The sequence below is a fragment of the Polypterus senegalus genome, chromosome 6 (genome assembly GCF_016835505.1).
Source record: "Polypterus senegalus isolate Bchr_013 chromosome 6, ASM1683550v1, whole genome shotgun sequence".
Classification (NCBI taxonomy): domain Eukaryota; kingdom Metazoa; phylum Chordata; class Cladistia; order Polypteriformes; family Polypteridae; genus Polypterus; species Polypterus senegalus.
In genome coordinates, this window is record NC_053159.1 from 148035386 (window position 1) to 148062981 (window position 27596).

The window sequence follows — 27596 nt, forward strand, 5'->3', positions numbered from 1 at the left end:
TATAAATGCATTTCACTGCTTTTGGTTGGAACATTATTTTTATGTTTCTGCACCTGTAAATAAAATTAACTTTTGTTTTGGAAATTACCACCTATTTGTGTATGTGTCTCCATGTCTGATCCTGGTTGCTCCCAAACTACAAGACACCCACTGTGTAGTCTGGTGCCAGCCTTGCCACAACACAGGGTGTCACATGTATGTCTTCCTAATCAAATTCATATCATAGCATACCACAGATGGTGTTCATTATTTACTGCATTCAGCTTGATGATTTTTTTTTTCTCAGTTCTCAGAGATACCAAATGTATCTGGTGTTTTCTAGGCAGAATATCATACAGCTAGAAGTCAGCCATATATTGTATGGTTTAATTGCACAACAGGTGCCCCTTCTTCCTCACATCAACACTAATTGTTTTTCTTGACCGTTACCTTATGTTTTCTTTGACAGCTTTGCGAATTTACCCATTTATTTCTTTTGTTAATATTTGAAGTTAGCAGCTTACTCCATTATATACAACCACAGTCTCCAAGCTTTGAACTGATGTTTGTCGTTTTTAATAACCGATGCTCTGTATTTTTTTATCCCTTGTTAGAAAAATGTGTCTTTTCTTGCTTATCAGTCATCTCCATGGTGTGTTCATACCTGTTATTCTTAAGCATCCAGCCTCATGTTATAAGCAGCTTTGTTCTAAGTAAATGTATCCCTTCTTCAATATGGACAGTATATGGTCAGATTGCACAAACAATGAGTTGCATCCACCCAGTTTAATGTGTTACAGTTTTCCTCCTAGTGTTAACCATTGCCTCAATGCCAGTTTTCTGCTTCTCCTAAATAGTTATGGTATTCATCTAATCATTATTGGTTAATTGTGTGCAAACTGCTTGTTCTTCAGTTATTACCTCCTCTTAGTTATGGCATACAAATTTTATGAATCTTATTCTGTTAATTAATTGCTGATGTGTTCAGCATAACTGCTGCTACTACTTCCAGATACCTAAACTGGATACTGATTAAAAAAAAGATAATAATAACTTGGTATTTTATTCCATACTTTAATTTCCTTCTGTGAAAGGAGGTGTATTTCAATTTTCATTTGTATTTGTCCATTCATTAATTTACTGAACCAACTCAATAAAGCCTTTGGGTCACAGATAGCTGGAGCCTCTCTTGGCCTCACCAGACACAAGTCACCATAAATGAGGCATAAAGCTAGAGTGGGAAGGGGCACACTTATGTGCATGCTGGGTCTATTTAGAGCCCCCAGTTTACTTAAACTACAGTCATTTAGGATGTGGGGTAGTACCCCACCCTCACTTCCAAAAAAATCCCCCCACACACAGAGAGACAAGATGCACACTTCATATAGACAGTGTTTAAACACGCATCTGAGTTGTGAGGCAGCTGTGAAGCTCATGTGCCCCTTTCCTTGAGGTAAGGGCCTTGATTTTAAATTGAATATGTAATCCTTGAAAATATACAGAGGTGGGAGCATTTACATTTGTGAGCACACAAGGCCAGCAGTTTGAATACTTACAAGATTGTTCCTAAGTGCACTGTGTCACTGTGACATTCTTTTGAGTTAATAACGCTATTGTAATAATCAGAACCTGCCATGTCTTTTTCCATATGAAGAACTGAAACTACTTTTGCCCACCCCTGTAGTTCATTCTCTTCTTTGAGATTGTGATATTTTTTTTTTGCTGAAGTCGAAAGGTATTTGGTATAATTAGTTCTGGAGGAGTAAGACATGTTTATTAGTACTTTGTTGTTCTATTTTTATGTTGACCCTGTGCAGTTATATTGCTTTGTGAAGCATAGTGATTTGAAATACTCAAAAGCCATATGTATAGTTTCTCTTGTCACTTTCATACTAAAAAAAGACTTAATTTTTCAGTTATAGGTTTTCTTTAGTTTTAGTTTTGCTGTTTAAGAGGCGTCACAATGTCACAACACCATGTTACAGTTGAAAAGAGATTATGCTCTTTTGACATAATATCCCATTATTTCTGTGATTGTTCTTCTTGTGCAAGAGACGCATGTTAAAGTGAAGATACGTTTAATGCACCTTTTTATAGAATTGTGATTACTTGCTTGTTATTAAGTCCTATATGCTTTAAAAATATGGTCTGTTGTATATGCATTATTAAGTACTGTAACACACACCATTTTAATACATTCATGTTTATCATGATGCCAGAGAGTGGTGAAATGCTGCATGCTGGTCGGACATACAAATAAACATTTCACAGTGCTCAGTACAAGTGACAGGACTACTACTGCTATTACTATTACATCTACTGCTGCTGCAGTAGCTTATTCATGTGTTCTTTGTTAACAAACACCTTTCTTGTGTATTGCATATATTTTGTTCTGCATATGTTAACTTCTAGAGTATAAGGACAATAGATATCTTAGCAGGAGTGGGCAGAAGATTTGTTTTTTTTAGACTTCTGTAAAATGTGATTATTTTTTGAGTGTTATATCCATTTTTTAAACAGGTGAACTTTCTCCTTGCTTGGTGATGAATGGAGGCTGTGATGACCTTTGTTTCTTGACTTCGGAGGGCAGGGTCAACTGCAGTTGCAGAGGGGAGCGAATACTCCTGGAAGATAACAGATGTGTGGGTAAGCCTTTTAATTTGTATGCCGGTTACTACAGATGCCATAATGTAAGTGGTAGTAAAATCTATTAATATTCACACTTTAGAGCTGCTCACTTTTTTAACTCAAATAAGTCAATATCTACAAAGCTCATTTATATAAATAGATGGATAAATGTGCATAGCTAGCCTTTTAAAAAATGTGAATATTATCAGTTAAAAGTCTAGAAACCAGAATGTGTGCATTAAAATTACTTGCTATGTGTACCTCTGAGTTTAATTGAAGCCTCTTTTCTAATATACTAATTAGCAACTCAGTAAACTCTTGCTAAAAAAGAATTAACCCTTGATCCTGATAACTTGGACATGCCACTGTAATAGAGAAGCATGACAGGTACTGTAAGCTGATTTGTGTTTTCTGTTAAATAAAATTAAGTATTTTAATGCATTCTTATTTATCATAACATTGAAGAGTGGTTACTTGTTGCATGTTGGTCGGACATGCAAATTTCACTTTACTCTTTAAATGTGACAATACTGCAACTACTTTTACTACCACTACTAATTCTAAGTTTATTATATTTTGATTTTCTGTCTTTCAGCAAAAAACTCTTCATGTAATATTTACACAGAGTTTCAGTGTGGGAATGGCGAATGCATTAACTACCAGTTAACATGTGATGGGATACCACAGTGTAAAGACAAGTCTGATGAAAAAATGCAATACTGTGGTAAGAATAAAGCCCATATGGGTCAATCTCAATAAATGTAATATAATAATGTAACAACTGTTTCCATTAGCGGGTGAGTTAAAAAACAGGTGATATGCTCAGTAGCCAAAACTGCATAAATTGAGTTTAAGAATGCTTCTGTGTTTAGAGCAAAGCCTGGCTTTTTCACAGATTGCCTTATAATTTAATTTTTCTTTGATGGCTGCAAATGGTCATGTCATTGTTCTACCCCCTACAGTTTTACATTTCCTTATCACACAGTTCATTGTGTTTATTTTTGAATTTTTGCAGATAATAGGGAATGTAGAAAAGGGTTCAAGCACTGTTCCAATCAACGATGTATAGCTAACAGTAGAATTTGTGATGGAACTGATGACTGTGGAGACAATTCAGATGAAACAAACTGCAATAGTGGGTATCCATTTTTTTTAATTAACTAATTATAAAAGATAATGCAAAACAATTGAAACAGACTTTTTACTAATCATTGTAATATCTTTCTGTTCTGTATGTAGGTATAGATAAGTTAAATGATTCATTGTTTTAATTTACTAAAGTAAAAAGTTGAAATTAAAGTGTTTTATTCAAGCTTCAAGTATAATTTTCACTTCATGTCATGTTTGAGTTTTTCACAATGATATGGATGAGGAATGGTGTGCAGTGATTAGTTCTTTTGTTTCACTCCTTCCTTTTCCAGGCTGGTCACGGTCAGTGGTGTGTTTGTATGCTGCAGTTTTGTTGGAGTTGTTTTTCTTTGTGTACTCTGGTCTCCCCCTAAATTTTAAGCCTATAGGATAATTGGTGACTTAAAATTGGCCCTGTGTGAGTATGTGTGCCCTGTGATAGACTAATGACATCCAAGATTGTTTACTGCTTTGTGCCGAATGTTGCTGGAGAAAGCTTCTTTCCCCCATGACCCTACATTGTAATAAGTAGAAAAGAAATATGAAAGAATGAGAAAATACAAATCAACACACCCAAGAGCCTCTAAATCTGGTCATGTTCAGTGCAGGATTTACGTATAAGCTACACAAGCTATAGCTTAGGGCCCCCAAAACAAATCATATTTGGCACTTACATAGAATATCTGGACTTATAAAGGGCCCCATGTCTCAAATAGCTTAGGGCCTTATCAAGTCTAAATCTGGCCCTGGACACGTTTCAGGGAGTGGATGTAGAGGTGGTCCACATCTACAAGTACTTGGAGGTCCACATCAATGACAGGTTGGACTGGTTTCAGAAAACGGCAGAACTATATAAGGAAGAGCAGAGCAGGCTCTTTTTTCTTTAGGAGACTGCATTCCTTTAATTTGGGAAGTGACATCCTTCACATCTTCTACAGCTCTGTGATGATCAGTGCAGTTTTTTATGCTTTAATGTGCTGGACTGATAACTTCACTACAAAAGAGGCCCACCAAATCAACAAGCTAATTAAAAGGGCAAACTTGTTTATAGAACGCACTATGGAGACCCTGGAGGTCATAGCAAAGGAGAAGACTAAAACAAAATTGAGTGCCGTTATGAACATTGCTGCAGATCCTCTCTCTGACACACTAACACTGAGGACTTTCAGCCAACGGATTATTCAGCAGAAGTGTGTCAAGAAACTCTACTGGGGCTTCTTTATTTCTTTCTGTGCATAGTATACACACACATATCTTGGCATCAAGATCAATCTATCCATCCATTTTTCCAACTCATTTGTTCCAGTTTATGGTCACAGGTAACAGTAACCAATCCCAGCATAATATTGCATATAGGAGGAAGTAGCCCAGGATAAGAAACCAGTCCATCACAGAGCTCACTAGTTTGCCTCACAATGTGCATAATGGGGGAACTATACAAACTCCGTTCACAGTGACTCCAAATATTGCCATACCTACCTTGGTCTGAGGCTAGTTTTAAACTGTATTGAATTCTAATTATATTTTCCAGATTCTACATGCAGTTCATCAGAATTTCGCTGTCAGGATGGAACATGTATTGCTAGATCTGCTTGGTGCAACCAGATCATTGACTGTTTGGATGCTTCTGATGAAAGAAACTGCAGTAGGATATCTATCTGTTTATCTTAAGTCATTTGCATTATTTTGACTGCCAACGTTTCTTTTAGGAAATGTGAAATGGTTATGATTTATAGTAATGACAAATTGATTTTCTTTTAAAAATGAGAGTGTTATGGACTCTTTTTTACAAGTTTACTTTATTAACCCTGTATTTGTTAACATAAATTAATAAAACTTTGACTAAGCAAAGAAAAGAAAATAAGCTGTTACTATGATATTTGTAAAGGCTTTCCCTTAATAGCAATTAAGAAATTAAAAGGCAAAATGTGATGCGATCAGATGTATATCAATTTTGTTGTATAGTATGTTTTTTTTGTAAAATGTCATGCTAAAGAAAGCGGTTTAGTAAGAGTGTTAGTGACAGTACATCACAGTCCTTTAAAGACAAAGGATTAATACAAAACATTTAGTTTTAAATCAGAAACAGTAATATCTAAATCATTTTTTTTCAATTGTCATTGTTTTATTTTGAAAATGTGTGCTTGTGGAATTAGTAGTTAGAAGTGCATACAAATACAATGACAGTAAGATACATAATAAAAGGTAACACTTTTGAATAGGGCTGCCTGTAATTAACTATTAGTTACAATGTAGCAAAACCATAACAAATCATTTTACATCTTAATAAAACTTAGCAAAGTTCCTTAGAATATGACCAACCTGTAGTGTTTCTGGTAGTTACTGTTACGTAACATTACTTTAACAAAGGCTTTGTTTGTGGTATGTAGCAATAAGTGACTAACAGATACTTAATTTCTAGCCTTTCCAGCACTTATTCTAAAGTGTTTGCAGAAGTAGTTGTGCATATTGTGGCAGCAATTTTACATTGTTTCTTTACAAAACACCTAACAATAGCTCTTGAAGTAATTTAATTAATTTAAATTAACATCCATCTGTTCATTATGAAACACACTCAATCTAGTTCAGGGTCACAGGTTTGCACCACAGTAACATGTTATTTCATAAAGTATATGATTTTTAGATACTAAATAATGTAAATGATGTTTTTACAGTGCTATCCTTTATTTTTTTAACTTTTTCTAGTACAACTCAAAACCAAATACAGATTAAAAAACTTTTGCACTAATGCTATAGAAAACACCTATAAATGTTCAATAGACATTAGGGAATGTAAACAGTAAATATATAAGGAACAGTGACAGAGTAAGTTCAATGGTGTTGTGAATATTTCTTCATCAACCATTTTCAAATTTATAATATTAAATTAAAGGGAGGGCAACACTAAAGATATCACCTTAGAGTGAATGAACTTGTATGGCACACCATCACCTCAGGCTTAACATCTACTAATACTACTACAACTAACAGTAATAATAATAATAACAAAACTGCTGTATGTCCAGTTGGTAGTTTTTATCTCTCAGCCCTATCAACATTAAACAATTCCAGATCCCCTATATGTAGGGCCAATACTATGCTTCTGTATCCATGCTAAATCATTGCAACCCAGGCAATAGTATAAATTCCCAATACTGTGGATCCACTGGGTTACAATAAATGAATATTTTGTTGCTTAAGAAAAGTATAGCTTTAGTAATATGTACAATCTTCATGTTCAGTAGTAATAGCAGAATAAAACATTCTGTGCTATGACAGTATCAGAATTGAATCACTGAGTTGTGTTATTAAATCTGATATGAAATGATGAGTTAGTCTGATTATTTTTTTATATGGAATGAACACATTTTCCTTTTTTTATAGATAATACAGACTGCTTAAATTACTATAAACTGGGTGTAAAATCCACAGGCTTTATTAGCTGCAACTCTACCTCTCTCTGTATTCTTCCTTCATGGATCTGCGATGGAGCAAATGATTGTGCAGATTATGCAGATGAAGTCAACTGCAAGGGTGATTATATATGTTTTTATGTATAATATAGCTAAATCAATTGTATTACACACAGAATAAAACTTAAGTAGTTATATCATATTTAACATAACGTTACATTCTCAAAGCTGCATGATCTGGTTCAGTTTCGCATGACTCGCAGGCTGTCCAGGAAGAACTATGCACGAGGCAGAGACCAACCCCAGCTAGTGTGTGTTTCCTTTGCATGGCCCACTTATACACACACTCACACCTGGACAGTTGGGAGTTGCCAATTAACCTAATCTGCAATATTTGGTGATATGGAAGGAAAACCCACACAGACATGGGGTGAGCATGTGAACTCTACACAGAAACAGCTGGGTGCAGTTTTTGAACTGGATCCATATTTGATCCATGAGACAGGAGCCAAATCACTCTGTCACTATACAGTATATCATACTTAGATAGAGAAAATTGGTATTATTCATGATATTTATATGAGAAGGGAGTATTATTTGGATTTCAGGACACAGAAACATTAGTTTAGCATTTGCTGTCATAATAAATTAAGAGTGGTTCCTTATCCTTAGAAATAAATCATTAACCAGGATTTTATATTATTAATACAAGTTTATTCTAGACAATTACTTAGGATTATATGCCAAGTATGTGGCAAATATGTAGGTTTTAGGTCCACCTTAAAAAAGAGAAAAGTCACTTAAAAATACCAGCACAATGTTTAGGTGATGCCAAAGTTAAAGATTTCCTCAAAGTACGGGTTAATATAGATGTATAATATAAATAATTTATACTTGATATACAGCGACAACCAAAATTAGATATAATATTGACCAAACCCCAATGAAAACCTGTCAGTCTCTACTAAAGATTTTTTTTTTTTATCTGTAATTCCCTTTACGAATGACTGATTGAGGTCATTTATGTTAGGTAGAATGCCTAAAGGGGGCTGGGTGGTCACATGGCCTTGGAAGCCCCCTGCATATTTTTTTTTCTGTCCTCCCTGGCCATCAGACTTTACTTTTATTCTATGTTAAATAATATTGCCTAATTTTATTTTCTTATATATTTTGTCTTTTTTCTCTTTCTTCATCCTGTAAAGCACTTTGACTTACATCATTTGTATATAAATGTGCTATATAAATAAATGTTGCTTTTGTTGTTTAGGCAGTACCTTAGTACAGTGCTCCCCAACCTCAGTCCTGGGGGCACACTGTGGCTGCAGGTTTTTGTTCCAACCCGCTTCTGTTTTTATTTGAAATCTTTGGCTAATTAAGTGATGTGTTATTTCCCAAGTTCTGTGTTTTGGGAACAATATAGAAATTAGAAAACTAAGTTTGGTTTTATATATATATATATATATATATATATATATATATATATATATATATATATATATATATATATTAAAATGTACCAAGCATTTATATGGGAATAATGTATTTTTTTTCTTTTTAACAATATTTTCATCATGATTTTCATTCTACTTTTTTAGGTGTTCTAATTGTTTAATTAGTCCATTATTTACTAATTAATGGGTCTGAAGCTAAAGTAGTTGCAGCCTTTGATTATTCAGTGTTGTTTGCCAGTGTGTCTGCTCTGCTCATTTTTAATTTCATTAATAAGATACAACGAAGGGGAAAAACTGCACAGGGAAAGGGCAAAATATAATGAAATCAACAAAAGAGAGTTAAGCATTTAAATCTATAGCAAAAGCTGAAATATTTATAAATGTTTTATAAATGTAAAAGTCACGTTGCTGTTCTTTTCTGTATGTCTAATAAAAGAAAAATAATACTAGCTAATTAAATGAGATCAGTGTTATCAGGTATTGTCACTGATTAGGAATCTGGTTGGAACAAAAGCCTGCAGCCACAGTGTGCCCCCAGGACCGAGTTTGGGAAACACTGCCTTAGTAGAGTGGTTAGTGCTGCTTTCTTCCAGCTTTCGGATTTGGGTTTGATTCCTGACCCATGGAGGTTGCTTGTAATGCTATTGTCAGTGCAGGTTTTCCCTTATATAACTAAGTTTCCTGCCATATTACTAATTTGTGATTTTAGTGTAATTGGTGAAACAGGATTAGTTTTGCATACAAAATTATGGACAAGAGTATAAGTGCTAGACTACGAGGATGTTCAGGCTTGGATTTTGCTGCATGCCAGCCAGGTGTAATGGAACATTCAAAATGAAGAACATGGGTAGAAGGATTAGATACATCCTTAATGGTAAACTGCATTCCCAGATATGGTGTACTTATATAAGGAAATCCTAGATGTTAATAACAAAAGAAAAGTCATTTTATTTCCTGAAGTGCTTTTTACAGGTTCAAAGTGCTTAACAAATATGCAAATAGGGCAACATTGTTAGAAACTAGAAAACCATGAAATTAGATGCCTGCAATTTATGATTTTGGGGTGTACTGTTACAAATCTTAAAGTAGCAGCCTGAATACCTCATGTCTCTCTTTTTTTTTTTGCATTTGAACAAAAAATATATTATTACATCACATACAGTAGTGAAATAAGCCACACAGTTTAAGCTGCCACTTCTGTTACTCAGCTGACTTGTGGGGTCACATCTAAGATTTAAGCACCTTGCCACAAATGCCTCCTAAAATGTTTTTTTTAATGTGATATAAAATGTAACCAATCACATTTGAATGCTAATTTATGAAATTGAAGTACAGTGTCTAGGTTAAAAATGTTAAACTATGTAAATGTGACATTTTTCAGTTTATATTGCATGGTTTAAGATAAAGTTATATAAACCAGAAATTCAAGTTTCTATGATTGTGAGGTCACATATATTCAGTAGGTATCTCTGTATTATTAAGATTAGTATAAATGCTAATGGATATCTACAGAATCTTTCAGATACCATCATTCCATTTCACAAGCAAAATTCTTTTTTTTTTTGTGCCTTTGTTACCGAATTCTGTATGCTTTAAATATGTGTTGGCAGAAGCAATATGTGCTAATTTATTACTATTTTATTTTCCTTACAGTTTCCCATGCACAACAATGTGCAGATGGATATTTTGCATGCCCCAGTGGAAACTGTATATCAAGTGTTTGGTTATGTGATGGACAAAAGGATTGTGAAGATGGAGCTGATGAATTTCAGTGTGGTAAGTATATCAGAATGAAGTATTAGAGTGAAAAAGGAGATACAAGCAGAACTACTGTTCATTACAGCATTAGCAGTATTTGTATGTGCTGGAATAAGAAATGTATCATAGAATCTAAATGTGTAAGCACTCTGTATGTAATAATGTATCTTAATTCTCTCAGTGACATGTTGCAAGTCACTTCTGTCTTTTTCTGAACAATAGTTTCATCATAGCTATTGGAGCATTAACATAAAAACATTGCAAAATATTATTGATTTATTTATGTATTTTTTTGCAAATATCTATCTATGGGAGGAGTGGTGGCTCTGAGGCTAGGAATCTGTGCCGGCAATCAGAAGGTTGTTGGTTCAAATCCTGTAAACAGCAGAGGTGACTCTGCTTCGCTGGGCCCTTGAGCAAGACCCTTACCCTGCAATTGCTTTGTCCTGGGTATGATGTTAACTTGCATTTAACCTTACAAGTGGGTCCAATTTGCAGAGAAAACTCAGGAGTTGGTGGTAGGATTGGCACTCCAGCCACTGTAAAAAAACAACTCACACTGTTCCAGTGTGGCACTGAGGTGTCATCTGTTGCACAGCTGCATTCGGGTCCCAATCCAGGTGGTTTGTCGTGTGGTGGGTGCGGCAATGTGCTGTAAACAGGGCATGCTTTCTATCTATCTATCTATCTATCTATCTATCTATCTATCTATCTATCTATCTATCTATCTATCTATCTATCTATCTATCATTCTCAAGTCTACCTTATCCAATTCAGAGTTGTGTGGTTGCAGATACTATTTTAGCAGACCTGGCTCAAGGCATCAAATGCCCCTAACAGAATGCCAGTTCAATGCAGGGCCTACTCATGCACATAGCCATAAATTATATATTTAGAATTAATTGTATTTGAATTTAGGGATGTTGAAGAAAACTCCATTCAGTCACAGATGCAACATGCACACACCAATGGATGGCGAACCTACGGCGTTGGGTCTCAAAGTTGGCACTGCTTGCCACTGCACCACTTGCTGTCCATCCCTCTAACACAGCTTCATTAATTTAAAAAAGATAAACTGGACAGTCTGTCTGACAAGGCTGGTTCCTGGCAGAGCCAACTGTTTGTGTGAAAACTCAGTAGTGTGTAAAGCTGTTGCCCGCATAAGTAAAGAGAAACAGCTCTACATTTAAGCTACTGTAATTATTTCTGTGGTTGTTTCTGATGCCGACAGGGTGGTGATTGTAATGTATTTCTTCAGCATAAATTCTCCTCTGAACAACAGTGGAGAAATGCAAATGTGAATTTACTTTTAAAATGACCGTGTCTTCCAAGTGAACATCTGGTTATTGCTGAAATTGTCTGGTGCAGTCTGTGTAGTCATGCTAGGTTTTTGATAATATGAGAGAATTCATCAAAATAATCTCAGTTTAAAACATTCCTTAATTTTAATGTTGTATTTTGATTGAAAAAAAGGCTAATACATTTGAAAAAATGATCAAACTACTAGTTGGAATAAATAAAATGTGTGACATGTACTGTACAATTCAAGAAGCAGCACAACTTTCAAAAAAGAAGAATGAAAGAAAGATTTTGCTTTTTGATTTTAAAACATAGGTAAACTTTGCCACTGAAATTTCAAGGTTGTGACAGTAGCTATGCTGAGGTTGTTATTGTTACTTTGTTTCACCAATGTCTGCCCATCCATCTGTCAATGGCTCTGTCACACAAATCACTTAAAATCTAGGTCAGGACTTTGAGAAGAGGATGCCTATTCCTGCATCATTAGAAGAAATGCAACTCGAGTTTTGTCATCACCACATTACCCTTTATGTTGACCTTTACCAACATTTGCCTAAAAGTGTTAAATGACCTTTTAGGACTTGTTTATTTATTTCTGGAGTTTGTATTCGTAGTTTTATTGTTTTTGCATGACTTTATGTGTTTTATTTTTGGGATCAACATTCTGTCACCAAAGTTTGTAGTTACCTGCTTACTTCCCTGCTTATGTTTATGCTGAAATTCCTTTATATTCTTTGATGAAAGTTTAATTTTTCTTAATTTCAGGTTTTAAATACTGTATGTTGTTTTGAGAAGCTATCCATAGCAGAGGAAAACTTAAATTCACACTCCCCACATTAGCTTCTTATTTGGAGCAGCTTATTTGTGGTACACTTAATTTTGAATGTTTAATAAGTAAATTGAAAATAATGAGAAGTCAAGCTAAATGACACCTTTTATTGACTTACTAAAAAGATTACAATATGCAAGCTTTCAAGGCAACTCGGGCCCCTTCTTCAGGCAAGGCTTTAGATGTTCTGTTCAGTTACTCCTAGATTGTCTTTTTCACTAGGTCTAGAGTCTGACCCACTCTGTGAACTTTGCTCTCTTAATATTTTAAGTTTCTTTCGCACATTTTGAGACTCTTGTGGCTGCTCACTGGTCATCTATCTGCTGTTATGCTGCCACTATTTTGTTCCTTTCTCTTATTTATTTTCTTATTTATTTAATATTTCTCAATTATTATTGCCTTTAGGTTTCTCTGCCTATTTTCCTTTTCTATTTTTCATCTGTGAGTTATTTCTTTATGTTAAATTGCTACCATTTTTAATTTTTGGTGGTCTCCCTTTTTAAATTTAATTGCAAAAGAGCTGACAGCAGAACAAATAAATAGTCGTTCGGACATTTTCAAATTGAGAGTATTTTTCTTTACTGGTCAAAGACTAAAAGAGCTACAATATGTTTTCTGCTAAATTTTGGTAGCTTTGCTTTTCTATTTTGTCCTTCAGACTCTTTTTTGCTGTCTTCTGGAGAGGGGTGATTCGGTGGAGTGGCACAGCAATCCCTTAGTTTGTATTTTTTACTATTTTGCACTGTTTATTGTTTGTTTCTTTTTTTTTTGCTTGCAGATCATACTTTCAGCTCTGTGGTTTTTCTCCTTGATATTATTACACTTCTTAAATCCTTCAATGATCTGATTTGATTTATTTCAATAAAACGATTAAAAAGATATCTTGATTTTGTATTAGACATAAAATCACTCACATAAAGTCACTCACTAAAAAGAGAATCATAAGGTGCTTAAGAAAGTAAATAATATAATACAATAGAATAAATAATGCAAACAGTAAGATACTAATAGGAAAAATACTGTACACCTGCTTTTGTTGCCTAAAGCTTGCAACTGCTTTGATCTAAGATGTCAACTGTAATCTCACTCAATGCCAAAACTGTAGATCTAAGAGTTTTCCATTTATTTTACTGGAGCTATTTCTTTTTCTAGAAATCATTATTATATAACACAAATAAGTCAAAATAATGACCTGATCATGTATCTACTTGCCATACTTGCATATTCTGATGGCTTTTACCACAATGCAGGCCAGCATTACACCATAAGGTACATTGTCTCACACGTGCACACTGTTTCATACAATGTATAGTATCTATAACATTCACATCTTTGGGATGTTAAAAGAAAACAGTGCTCACAAAAACATGGAGAGGCACAGACAGACAACAACAGAGCTGAGATTTAATTCTGGGATTTTGAACCTGTGATGCAGATGCACTGAGCAAAAATAAAGATGCCAATCATTATACGAAATATGAATTTGGGCTTAAACCTGTTTAAGGAAACTCCTAACGAGACTTTCAACTAGAAGGTCATCAGGTTAAGAGCTGAAAAAAGGGTTTAACACCATACAAACAAATCATTTTTTAGTTCCCCAAATAAAATCAGAGTTGTCATTCTGGCACAGATTATCACCATCACCTATCAGCTTTAGAGTTACTGTCTGACATCATGAAGCAGGGTACTATATACACCGTGGTACACAATACTACTATACATCTTTGAATTAGAGTTTTTATAAAGTTCTGTTACCTTAGGAATATTTATGCAAACAGATTATTTTGCCTCCTGCATTGGAATATTTTGCACATATTTTCAGGAATGACAAAAGTAGGACCTTTTTTATAGGTGGATTTTGTATACCTTTTCATGCAGTTCCCGCACTACGATGTCAGAGACTTTAAAGCTGATTGGTTCAAAGTAAACGACTGCCAGGAGCATCAGCTTTGACATATGTAGTTCTAGGAATAACAGAAACTTGATGATAGGAGACCTAACCAAGTGTGTCATAGAGTCAGGTTTTATATTGTAAGAAAAGACAAATCAAGAAACTGTGTGTATTTTGTAATGTGTATGAAAGAAAAAGAACCAAAAATAAAAAAACAAAAAAATCGATCACCATGCTGCCTTCAACAAATAAAACCCACTTTTCTTAAGTAAACAATTCCATATTAAAAATGCACTATTTTTGATTTTCAATAAAATATTAAATTATCCAGTTGCCTATTTTAAAATTCAAACTAACTTGCAGTTTGTTAATTACACACTGCCCTAGACCTTTCCTAATTTAACAGTCCTATTTTTGGCTTTCAGCCGCACGTGTTTTTACCATATTAATTCATGTGATGCAACCTGCTGTCCTTTATTAGTTTTATGGACATTTAAGCAAGTCGTGTTCAGCTAAAAGTTGCTTTATCTTGGTTTGTCACTCTGGTCAACTTTGTAGGATTCCAGTTATTTATTCATTTATTTGGGAATCGCCAAAATCCACGACCCAAATACACAAATTTTTAATTTAATTGAATTCATTACATTCATTTAAAAAGAAGAAAAACTAAAAATATAAACATCTCCAAATAATACAGGACACAAAGAAATCATATACTCTTAAAAAAAATTAATTGTCAAAGAATTCAAAATGAAGCTATACAGTATACTAAAAAAGCAAAACAAAAGAGCAAAAGGAAATAAGTCAAAAACAATGAACTTACAAAAGGAAAGGAAAGTAAAGCAAACAAGGCAGCTAAAGAGTACAAGAAAACTAGCTAATGGCATGGCCATGTACAATTACAAACCATACAATGAATGTGGCTCTCTCCATGTGAGGGGGAGATAACTTTCCTTAGTGGAGGAGCTCAAGCATCTTGGGGTCTTGTTCATGAGCAATGGAAGAATGAAACTTGAGATCGACAAGTGGATTGAGATTTGGCAGCTCTCCTGCTGGTACGGTACAGTCTGTGGTGTTAAAGCTGGAGCTCAAGTTTAACCAGTCGATGTACATCCCTGTCCTCACATATGGTCATGAGCCATGGGTAATAACCAAAAGAATGAAATTGGGAGTAGAAATGACAGAAGTGTGGTTTATTTGTGGGATTGCTGGGTAGACACTGCATAATAGGATGAGCACCTCAGAACAGAGGCACTGCTCCTCTCTCTGAATTGAGAGGAGTCAGTAGAGGTGGCTTGGGCATGTTCAGGATTCCCCATGGACAGCTCCTCTTTGAACCGCTCTGGACATGTCCCACAGGTAGAAATTCTGTCACAGACCCAGGACATACTGGAGGGATTATATCTCTCAACTGACTTGAGAACACATGGGAATTCCCCAGGAACAGCCGTAGTCTATGTCTGGGGACAGTGAAGTCTGGGCTGACCTGCTTGGCCTGCTGCCACTGTGGCCGTCACCAGGTAATATGGTCTGAGGTGATGACCAATGAGATGAGAGGCAATCAGTGTGAACAGAGAACAAACAAGGATACTGGGAAAAATAAAATAATTAACCAAAAAAATAGAAAAACTCACAAAACAAAGACACTTATATTGATCGTACTAGTTCTTGCATCAGGTTCTTTTGTTTACAACAGAGATACAGTATGTGTCTACTATTATGTATCTATTACAAATAACATGCTGTCAATTTTCTCTGTCTGTTGCATCCAAATAAACTCTAGTGCGTAATGCAAAAGACACAACCAGTGACACTCGGTGAGTGCTTTATATTTAAGACAATGCCACCTGCTATGGATACAGTTTAGTTAAACAGTATTACAATTGTATATCTTTGTTTTTATTGTTAAATATAAAGAGGTTTTCTCTAAAATGGTACCAATGATTCAGCTTGCCTGCCTGTCAGAAAGTACAGTAAATACTTTATAATTAACAATTCAATGGTTTTGGAAACAGGACATCTGTACTATGCAGCTTTTATTTTCTGTGTTACAGTGGAGTATGAATAATGCCAATCATGGTGTGCTGCTCAAGTTACTTCATAGTTCATTTGGTTTAGTTGTTTTTTTGGGCTGGCCATTTCACATGATGGCTGATCTGTATTAGGTAGTGAGAAAACCCCATCTTTGTTATAATGCATACTAGAACAGGTTTCTGATTAAAGTAAACACTCAATCGTTTACAGCTATTTTTTGACAAAGATATGAAAAATGATTATTATGTATTTACAGACTCTTCATGTCTATGGAACCAGTTTGCCTGCTCAAAGAATAAGTGCATTGCCAAACAGTGGGTTTGTGATGGTGAAGATGACTGTGGAGATGGACAGGATGAAAGTGAAGAATTATGTGGTGAGCAAATGTAGAACAAAAATGTTGTAATTATTTTCAAAATAAATAATGAAATGAAATATCCAATAGATTTACATTCTGCAAACGTGATAATGGCAGAATTTTTTTTTGGAAATGGTTTGCTAGATGGTTTGCAGAAACTCTTGTGAAACAATGTCTGTAAGCTTGATCCTTGTACCTTGACGTAATCGCTTTCTGAAATGCCTTGCAAGAACAAGATTATAAAGCTTTCCTCAGAGTTTTTACTTTATGATGTGATTTAAGATTAGTGATGAGAGAACCCACTGAATTTGCTTTGCTTTGAGTTCGACAAAATGTTCAGACATTTTAGTTCATTTAGTAAAATCCATTGACGTCAATGGAAAAGGAGAAACTGAACTAGCTTTGAGTGGATTATAATGGTTCAGTGGCCTTCTAAATGTCCCTGATGACTAGGGAAGCATCTGCCAACTATGCTAGACTGATTATTGTGGCAAAAAATGTGACCTGAGCTATGAGGCAGCTGTGCTAACCACTGCACCACCATTCCTCTCTGAGATAAAATTGCAGTCCACGATGCTCCAAGCTATTTACCTCTCTCTGTGAGTTTCTATCACTATGGCTAACTAAAATCCACTGAGTCTGATACAAGGGATCAGCATTATATGTTCACTGGCCTGTCTCTGTCACCTCCTGATCTGTGCTGCATAGCAACGAGCAGAACAACAAAGTATTGCCATAATATTCACATTATGATCAGATAATGGTCTCAAATAAAAATACAGCAAGGTTTAAACACACGTGGGGTACAAATCTGGCTGGAGTACTGATTGGATGGTAACATCATACATGCATACCTGTATATAAACCACAAATTATTCAAGCACATGTGTGTAAATCAATGCGTGAAACATATCAGGCAACGCCGAAAATTGTGAGGAGGAGTACATTTACAGTACCCATTCATGAAAGTTCTGACTCAAATCGGTGAAGCAGTGTAGATCGAGTAGCGACATCCCCATCCAACATGGTTGCCATAGCTCTGTGATGACATGTTGTCCATGCATTGCATTATAGGATATTCGGGGGAAAAAATCAGTTTAAGCCAGCTGCAAGGCGAATTTTCAGAGAAAAATACAATGAACAAGGCAACTGGCAAACCCTGCAAATTCACTCTGGCGATTTTTCATCAATCAACAGTATTTAAAATCTTGCAGAATAATTTCCTCCCTATATTCCAGATTCCTTCAGTTTCCTATCTTTGTAAAATATCCAGTGCTTTGCTACATTTTCATCTTACTCACTGAGAATGAAACAGCCTGTAGTTCATCAAGTCAAAATGACCAAAATATGCAAATTTACTGCCATTCTGTCACATATTTGGAGACAAGCTGAGAAAACACAACAGAAAGAAAAGACAAACTCTCTAGCAAAGGGAACCTGCATTGGGATGGCTGGCCAAGTGAATTGTTTTTGTAAATGGTTCTATTTGTAAAAAATCTAGACATCTTGGTGAATTATTAATTATTGCTATGACACAAGGGTATGTGAAGTACTATATGATGTAGTGCTCACTAGATAAATTAGCTCTGACCAACTTCAGTCCAGCCAGGCCTACTAAACTGACCTTTCAAAAAATTCCCTTGCATGGCCAGAACCCCATGGAGAGTAAAGTCATCTCTCATTATTGGACACTTGATGAAAGGTCAAGTTGTCTTCCGCCTTCCACAGCAAGTTTCTTTTCTTTTCTCCAATGGCTCTCAATCCCATTTTTGAAAGGGTCAAAAATAAGATTTAAAACATGTGCCACTAGCATTTTAAATAGAGTAAATAAATAATTTGCAGGACATTTTCCTTTTGCCTCCCTTAATAATTGCTTTTTTTGGTTGTTCTTCTTATCTTTTTTACTAAAACTAGTGCTAACATCTTAGTTTTAGACTTCATTGTGGCATTATGAATGTCTTCCCCTTTAAAAATGCATAGTTTTGGACAGCTTTTCATAACATGCTGTTATTAACACAGCAATAAGAATAAGTACAGTAAACAAACAGCTCTTTCTGATTTTACCTCAGGTATTATAGATTTTGTTTGAGTTTTCAGAGTTTATCAGGTGACTTCTCTTTATATAGTACATTCAGTTTCCAGGAACAGAGTGGTTTTGTTTTATTGCACTAACCTTTAGTAGAATCCCAATATAACTTAAAAGGTTAATAGATTAAAGGCTAGGTTTAGAAATAAAATCACCCAAAATTGGAGTTTGCAAATAAACTGCACAAAGGCAATCCAGAGTGGCATAGTGGTTAGTGCTGCTGCCTCTTGGATCCAATACCCTGAGTTTGCTTACCTGGATTTTCTTCCAGATACTTAGTTTTTGACTCACATCCCCAAATACATCCTAGTTAGGTTGACTATAAATTGATGTGACTATTGTATTACTGGAGCTCTTCACTGGACCATTTATTCATTATCCATTAGCTTGTTGTGGTGAGAGTTATAATTATAATTTGAAAACACCAGACAATATTTTTGTAGTGTTCTGGGATGACATCCTAAGTGCATGTCCTGGGTCTACCTCTGTGTTTCATTCAAACAATTTAGAGTTGTCGAGAGAGCACTCATACTAGATGCCCCAACTGCCTCTTTAGCTGGCAGTTCAGAGGCTTTCCCAGACTGTTAAACATCCCACTGCATAACTGGATAAGGAGCTCAGAGGTACTGTGCAAAAGTCTATGCACTCACAGTATAATTCTTTTGTTAATGCCTAAAGCTTGTGACTGCCAGTAAGGATTAGGATGAAGTTTGAACTAAGGGGTTGACCATTCCACTGCCTCAGGGATGCTAAGGTAATCTTTTCAATGGAGGAAAATCAAAGTTCAGAAAAAAATGAAACACACAGATTTGGAAGATCAAATGTTCAGTCTTCACAATTCCATGCTTGGGAGGCACTTCTGAGGGTGAGATGTGTCTTCTACAGATGTAGGTTCCAGAGTGAATTCTGACATCCGGTCTGGTGTTTTAAGCAGCCAGCAAAGCTGACGTGTCCTCTTCTGGTATATGGATGGGCAGAAGAAGGAGTCAGCAACTGATTTTTGGGGTTCTGTAGCTTAACAGAGCCCTCAAGACACTCCCGAGGCACATGTATCTGACATCATAGTTGTATTAGATATTGTTTATATGTCACTCATGTGTTTATCATTAAACATAAATTGATTAAATGTATTACTTCCGCAAAATATACTTATGTGAATATGACTGCTCCAGGCTGCAATAATCATATATACATCCATTTTTTAACTGCAAATCCATGTCAGCGTTACAGAGATCCAGTTCCTATTCAAACAGCATTAGGGGCAAGGAATTATGAATGTCTTAGACTTTACAGTAATCATCGATGTATGGAGTACATAAATTCACATTTTCTTTGACTACATTATCTTTATATTATGGAGAATTTCATTAACTAGATGAATGCTCTTTCAACAGGATCAGTAACATGCTCCCCAGGTATGTTCAGTTGTCCTGGCTCCTACGCCTGTGTACCATTGCAGTGGGTGTGTGATGGGGAAAGAGACTGTCCCAATGGAAGTGATGAACTCTTCATAGCAGGCTGTGGTAATGTTCTGTCATTTTCTTAGTAGATGCACAAAATATTACTATATTGAGCATGTTTGTTATACTTCTGAATAAAAGTAAACTAGCAACTTTTCCTCATTTGTGCTAAAGAAATTGTTTTACCCTTGGCTATGGTAAGAATGTTTCGAAGTGTTAAACAGATCTGATGTGCAGTGCTATCATTTTGGGTCTCTTAGATTGTGGATGTCAAGGATCCCTTCATCTGCATCAATTAAGAGGACGAGTCAGACATGGCAGTGTTCATGGTTACAACCCACCAAGGACTTACTGCTATTCTGAGATCCAATTGGACCCAAAAAGATCAAACTCTTGACTCATTGAAATGAGTGGATGAATGATAGAACAACAAGCAATAACAGTTGGGTCACCATTGTAAAAAAAAAAAACAAAACAAATCTTTGCTTTCTATCCTTAACCCATTCAATAAATATACCTGGGCAACAGTTCAGCTAGTGTATATCTATATCTATATATGTATATAGATGTGTGTGCATAGTATATATTAATTTATATATATATTTGTATATATATAATTATATATATATATATATATATATATGGGCTCCGGTTTCCTCCCACAGTCCAAAGACATGCAGGTTAGGTGGATTGCCGATTCTAAATTGGCCCTAGTGTGTGCTTGGTGTGTGAGTGTGTTTGTGTGTGTCCTGCGGTGGGTTGGCACCCTGCCCAGGATTAGTTCCTGCCTTGTGCCCTGTGTTGGCTGGGATTGGCTCCAGCAGACCCCCGTGACCCTGTGTTCGGATTCAGTGGGTTGGATAATGGATGGATGGATGGAGATATATATATATATATATATATATATATATATATATATATATATATATATATATATATACAGTGTATATATATATCTGTAGTATATAAACACAAATAGCATAATATGATGCATTAACTGTTTTCAGTACTACATATTATGTAAAACTAATCCTGAAGTTACGAGATTCACATTTATAGTTTTGCAGAAATACGTTTTTTTATGACTGAATGGATACAAGAGGATTTAAATGTATTAACATTACTGAAAACATTCCTGAATGTATATGACCAAGGTCATTTATATTCAGCATTTGCCATCTCGGCTGAATATATCTATTTTGGAAAAGGCAATTTCTAGTCTGTCTACAATGATGACAATCAGTGAAAAAGCCTTAGAAGACCAAGTATCAACCTGATTACCAAACAGTGTTTTTAATTAAAATTTAGACAGAAAATCATGGTAATGATTTTTTTTTTTATTATTTTATTTAAAGTCACAGTTACCGAATGAAATTGAAGTTCATAAGTGCACCTAGAACATGCTTTTGGAATGAATGTGAAAATTAAAGATGTTTATTAATCTTCTTTCTCTGTAAATGGCAAGCATTTCTGACATATCACGAGATGAATTAGAGGTGTTTTCACTATGGTGGACTGCACAGTGCATTCTTTTCTTTTGGTGTGTCCTTTGTAGCTTGGGTACTAAATGCCTCTATTTAATACTTTTTCCAAAAATATTATTCCTCTTTTATGATGCCTAATGCTAGTAAAACTACAATAGTTTTGATCATTATTGTTCATGAATCTGTCACAATTTAGTATGCCATACCTAAACATGTGTTTGGCCTGCACTGTTCATCTTCATTTGAGATGCACTACTATTAAAGAGACTACCTGCAGTCAAGTTTTACTTAAATATAATAATCCCAGATGAATTGAAAGCTCCGAAGCTGAACAAATGAAGAGGCTGACAGCAAGCAAGTTTGAAATGGTTTAATTCACTATGTTCTTCTTTTGCCAACTGACATGCATACTTATTTTAAAAGTTTCATCCCACATGTAACACAGTAACAACCTTAGCACATCCAACATTTTTGCCAGAAGTGCCATATCTTTAGTGAACCTGTGAAGGCCAGGTCGGTTAGGACTTGATTACTGAAGATCACTCCAGCCATTCCCTGATGGTCTATGTGCTCCATTACATGGTGTACAGGTTTACAGGAACTGGTCTGTAGTAATCATGCAGCCCTGCCTAAATCCACTTTACAGAAAAAGCCAGCTTGATTTCCTGATTTTAACACAAATTCATGTGCCTTTATAAACAGCTTCCATGAAGCTTTGTCAAGAATCATATCTGCCACAGGGTTAGGTGAATTACTGAATGAAATGTGTCTTTAAGTTCGACATGTGCTGCCCACAATGGTGTGCCAAACTCCTTTCAGCCCTGAATCATTGAGTTCAGCGTAGAAATACAATCAACAGTAGAACATCTATGAGCGTGCCTTTGATGAACATGGATCATCCTTTACTGTTCAGCAGCACCGTGGTAAACAGCTTATCAGAAACTGACCATAACATTATTCTGCACTCTGCCTGCTTCTTTTACCTTTGAATAATGTAAGTCACAGTCGTTCAGTCAATGGGAAAAATATCAGTTCGCCAAGACTTCAGAATCACCCAAGTCAAGCAATGATGCCCATGGTTGCCACTGTCCTTCCTCATTTCTCTGAAAATGTCACATAGGCTTGGGGCCCAGCTATCCTTTGGGTACAGTAAGGAAATGTTAACATAACTTCTGTCCACTTCCTGGAAGTGTGCTGAGGTGAGGGATTTTTGTTGCAGTATTTTATTTACATATTTACAAGCAAGTCAAATTTTAAATAGTGGCTTTCTATAGTGAACACCATCAAAAGTATACTTATTAAAATATATTTTTCTAATTGAAGCAGAAGATTTACTAGTGTTTGAAAGGTGGAGGACTAAACTAAAAACCCTGTGTTTTTCAGCACAGTGCCTAGTGCGGTTTTAATGGTACATTTCAAAAACTCTTAACAGGGTGCTTTGAATATTGTTTTCTTCGGGAGATTTTTGATTGTAGAGTTGAGTGTTTTCTGATTCAAAACATTTAATTAGATACATTTGACTAAATAAATGAATTAAAAAAAAAACCAACAATTAAATCGTGCCCCTAGAGGTCTGAAAGAATCAGGTCCACCTTATAGCGAAGGGTGTCTAAAATGTGCTAAAAAGATTTTAGCTAGTCTTATATGTAAACGTCTACCCGTGGAAGTGTGTGTGTCTGTCTGTCTGGTCCAGAAGTGAGAAGTGGAGTCAGAGTAGGGCTCCACCTCCGAGGAAACAAACTCGCTTAGCCGCTAATACACAAGTGAAGCTAGCACGTCGGCAAAATGAAACCTCCAAAGAAAGAGTCACTCGCTTAGCTGCTAATACAGAAGTGAGTCGAGCACATCGGCAAAACGGTATCCATTTTACTTTTCCTCCTATTGCTAATGCACAGGCGAGGCGAGCACATCAGCAAAACGAAACATCTGAAGAAACAATGTGAGTACGTTGGTAAAACTAAACCCCCTAGGAGAGAGACGCCCAGAGTTCCTTTTAATTACCTGACATCTCTACATTTCAATTTTTTTCTGACAATTTCAATAGTTTCTAGGATCCTGAGCTTTTAACAACACGGGCTTACACAGCTAGTATATTATAATTGCTTAATTGTAGAGTTTACTTATTTCATTTGCTATATTTTAATTACTTATTTGTATTGCGTACAATAACTATAAATGATGAATTTTTATTCAAATCAGTGAATCGCTAGATATGCAAAAGACTAAAACTTACCTATACTGTATAATTTCATCCAATGAAATGTATGTTTGTACTGTTTCATGAAGGAATTGTGTCTGAGAATATAATGCATTCCTGAAAAGCTGTTTGAACCCTCTGTACTGAAATTACACAAAGTAGGTCAGCTTCATACTGTCATAGGTTATAAACTGTTATTGAAAGCCAAGTTTTTTGGTTTTAAATTAACTTTAAACTGCTTTCTTTTTCTTAGAACCAATTACTCGTTGTGATGATAATGCATTTAAGTGCCAAAATACAAAATGCATTCCTTTGCATTTTGTATGTGATCACGACAATGACTGTGGAGATGGCTCTGATGAACCTGCAGAATGTGGTATGTTATGTTAAACCTCATTTCATTGATCTGAATCATTTAATTTATTGTAAAGCTTTTATTATACAACATTAGTTTGGGGTGCTAGTTAAACAAACTCTCTAATAGCTTCTAGTTCTGCTAGGCCATGGACAGTACCTAACAAGAGCATACCAGTCACTGCAAAAAGTAGCACAGTACTGCAGTCATTAGTGCTGCTACCACATAACTCCAGCGGACTGATCTGAATTCTCACCCACTCACTGTTTATTTAGACTTTGCATGTTCTCTCCATTTTTTGGGCTTTCATTGTAGTACAGATTTTTGATTCCAAATTTATCAGTGCTTGTTATTGTTTGAGTGTGTCATGCATTGCATGGAAGCCCTGTTACAGACCCAATTTTGCTGGATATGGGTTTTGGCAAATCTGGTTATTTATTAATGGTCATTCTAGGGTATTTCAAAAGGTATGATGAAACATGTAGTAAAATAAAATAAACAATGCATTTATAAGAAATATGGCAATAAAAAGTCTAGGGAGAACATATTTAAAGCAATGCATAGGGTATCCTGAAAGAAAAAGATGAGCAGGGGTCACAAGCAAGAGCAAAAATACTTTTAGAAACCCACAGAAAATATTCATGACAAAGATGGCACCAAACATCTCAATAGAAAATCAAGAAAAGGCTTGCAGAATATAAATCATTCTTGATATTATATACTCTCTCTATTGAGATAATGCATGAAGAAGCTTACAGTACAATGCACATAAACTCACATCCTTCTCATTTTTTCAGTTGTTACTTATTTTCCAGTACTGGAGTTTTAAGGAAACTCATTTGTAGTAGTCAACTCAATAGATGTTTACTATTAAATGTATACAAGCTATATGTAGTCTGAGGGAAAAAAGTCAATCTATACTTTATGAGTTTCAGCATACAGTGTATGCATTCTAATATACATTGTAAACACTTGTGTACAACATATGCATTTCAGCAGAGAATATGTGTACTGTTAGGAATGAATCAAGTCTTAAATGGCATATCCTTAAAACTGATATTTCTGCTTTTTCTAAATCTCATCCACTGAGGATACGGCGCACACTCAAGTCTCATAGCCAGCACCGTGATTCCAAACTTTCTCACCAGATGACCCAACCTACATGTCTTTGGGAATGTGGGAGTAAGTCCAGAGTATTTGGAGGAAAACCCACACCAACAAACAAAGAGAGATGATTGTTGGCAAGTGGCAGAGCACAATGTTTTACAAGAAATAAATACCTCAACAACAGTAAATTAAGCACTCAGCTACACTGCCAAGAGTGAAATCTTGCACTGTCATATTGGATGTCTGGAATTTCTTATTGTACCCACATAAACAACATTAAGAATCTTTCTTACTTCCATGTCCTGAGTGTATCCATATTCCTCTCCTTTTCTGATACTGAGAAACATGTCCATGCTTTTATTACATTCTGCATGGTCTACTGTATCTCCCTACTACTGGCAGGTTCCCCTTCTAATCTTTAATCACAGCTCTATTTGGTTCAAAGCTTTGCTGCAAGAGTCCTTAAACAGACCCAAAACAGTGAGCACATAACACTCATCCTGCTCCGCCTTCATTGGCTCCCTGTGTCTTACAGGATTGAATATAAAATTCTTCTAATAACCTGCAATGCTCTAAATGGTAAGGTCCACTGATTCTGGAAATCTTGCTGTGCCCTACACTAACCTGCACTCTATGAGTGACAGGGCCTTCAGCTGGATAGCACCCAGACTTTGTGACGACCTGCTGAAATGAATTAGATTAGCTGACTCCATTCATTCTTTTAACAAAACAACTTAAATCTCATTTGTTCAGGAAGGCTTTCCAGTGACCCGCATATCCTGACCCTTCTTTCAGTTTCAGTTTCTTTCAGGATGATTTGCATTTGTATCACAAAGTATGTTATTTGTTCAGAATTTTCTTGTAGCATTGTTTTTTTTTATAATTTGTAGTTTTATTTAGTTTTATCGTCTCTTATTCTAATTCAAAGATTTGTGTTTCCTGCATTTATTTTTATTTAGTGTTTTATGCAAACATTGTTTATTTTCATTGTTGGATATACCCTGTCGTTGATTCTGAATTTCTCTAAACTGCAACGAACACGGTAATAGTACTATATAAATAAATTACGATTGTAAATTGTAAGGCACTAGCTGGCTAAAAGTATATTGTATATAATAGTTTGTAATAAAGAGGCAGTGCCATTCATTGCGTATTGAAATGAAACTGTAAAATTTAAAATATTGGACATTAAGATATACTATGCTTTTTCTAAAATATGATTTCGGTATGAATTCCAGTAAACTATATTTCGACACAAGTGGTTATAAAAAATCTCAATATGGTGTTTATTTTGTAATAAAAACTTTCCATGTGCAGACATATATTTATTTTGCTTTGCAAATAATTTGTTTTTTTTTTCTTCAGAATAGAAAAAGCCTAGATTTGTTGCCTGGGAAAAAAAAAAGCTCCTTACAAAACAATATGAAGGGTTAAGATTAAATCACATTGTAATTCTTCTTTATTAACCTTATCTTAAATCTTGATATGCAGCCTATTTGCTGTGACTAATCTGTCTGTCTCAAATTCACCTTCATGTGCTATATTTTTTAATAACTATCGAGTATTTTTTTTTACTATTATAAGAGCTGTGCACTGCTTCATTAGTTTCTTTGCAACAAACAACTGTTTTCTAACATCTTTCATTTAATTTGATGGCAGTGCTTTAAAGCTGTGATACTTTATTGATTTGCTAGTTTTTTGTTAGACTGTGTTGTTCTCACCAGTGGGAAACATATTTATGTTACTGCCAGCATTATTGTGTCACATTTAATGTTTCTGTTCTTATTTCTTGCTACATGTTGCCTTTTGCACTTAAATAAATGGGGACAGATATTATAGTTGCGTGTTTCCCTAATTTGCTGCTGTTTATTATTTGGAATTTCTCTCATGAATGTACTTCGCAGTTCACACCAGCATCACCATTTGCCTCTGCTGTTTATGTTCTATTGTGACTTTTTAATTCATTTTTATATTAAAAATACATTATTTCATACCTTTATGTCAGTGCAAATATTTTAGATTAATCTCTTAATTATTTTCCCTAATCTTCATTGTTGGTTCCTTTAATCGCAAGCATTAGGACCAAATTATTTACTGTTCAAATTGGACAGCAATGCAATAAACATGTTCTGAAAATGT

General features: G+C 35.2%; 1 protein-coding gene across 1 annotated transcript in view; it reads left to right on the forward strand.

The window, feature by feature from the left end:
• The window catches only part of LOC120530667 (low-density lipoprotein receptor-related protein 1B-like), a 1848048-nt gene that overhangs the window by 1480911 nt on the left and 339541 nt on the right, over nucleotides 1-27596 (forward strand). The window contains exons 46-54 of the mRNA XM_039755091.1: nucleotides 2500-2625; nucleotides 3203-3331; nucleotides 3623-3742; nucleotides 5267-5380; nucleotides 7120-7269; nucleotides 10253-10375; nucleotides 16667-16786; nucleotides 20249-20377; nucleotides 24249-24371. Coding sequence (XP_039611025.1) covers nucleotides 2500-2625; nucleotides 3203-3331; nucleotides 3623-3742; nucleotides 5267-5380; nucleotides 7120-7269; nucleotides 10253-10375; nucleotides 16667-16786; nucleotides 20249-20377; nucleotides 24249-24371 — 1134 coding nt within the window. The remainder of the gene's footprint in view (nucleotides 1-2499; nucleotides 2626-3202; nucleotides 3332-3622; nucleotides 3743-5266; nucleotides 5381-7119; nucleotides 7270-10252; nucleotides 10376-16666; nucleotides 16787-20248; nucleotides 20378-24248; nucleotides 24372-27596) is intronic.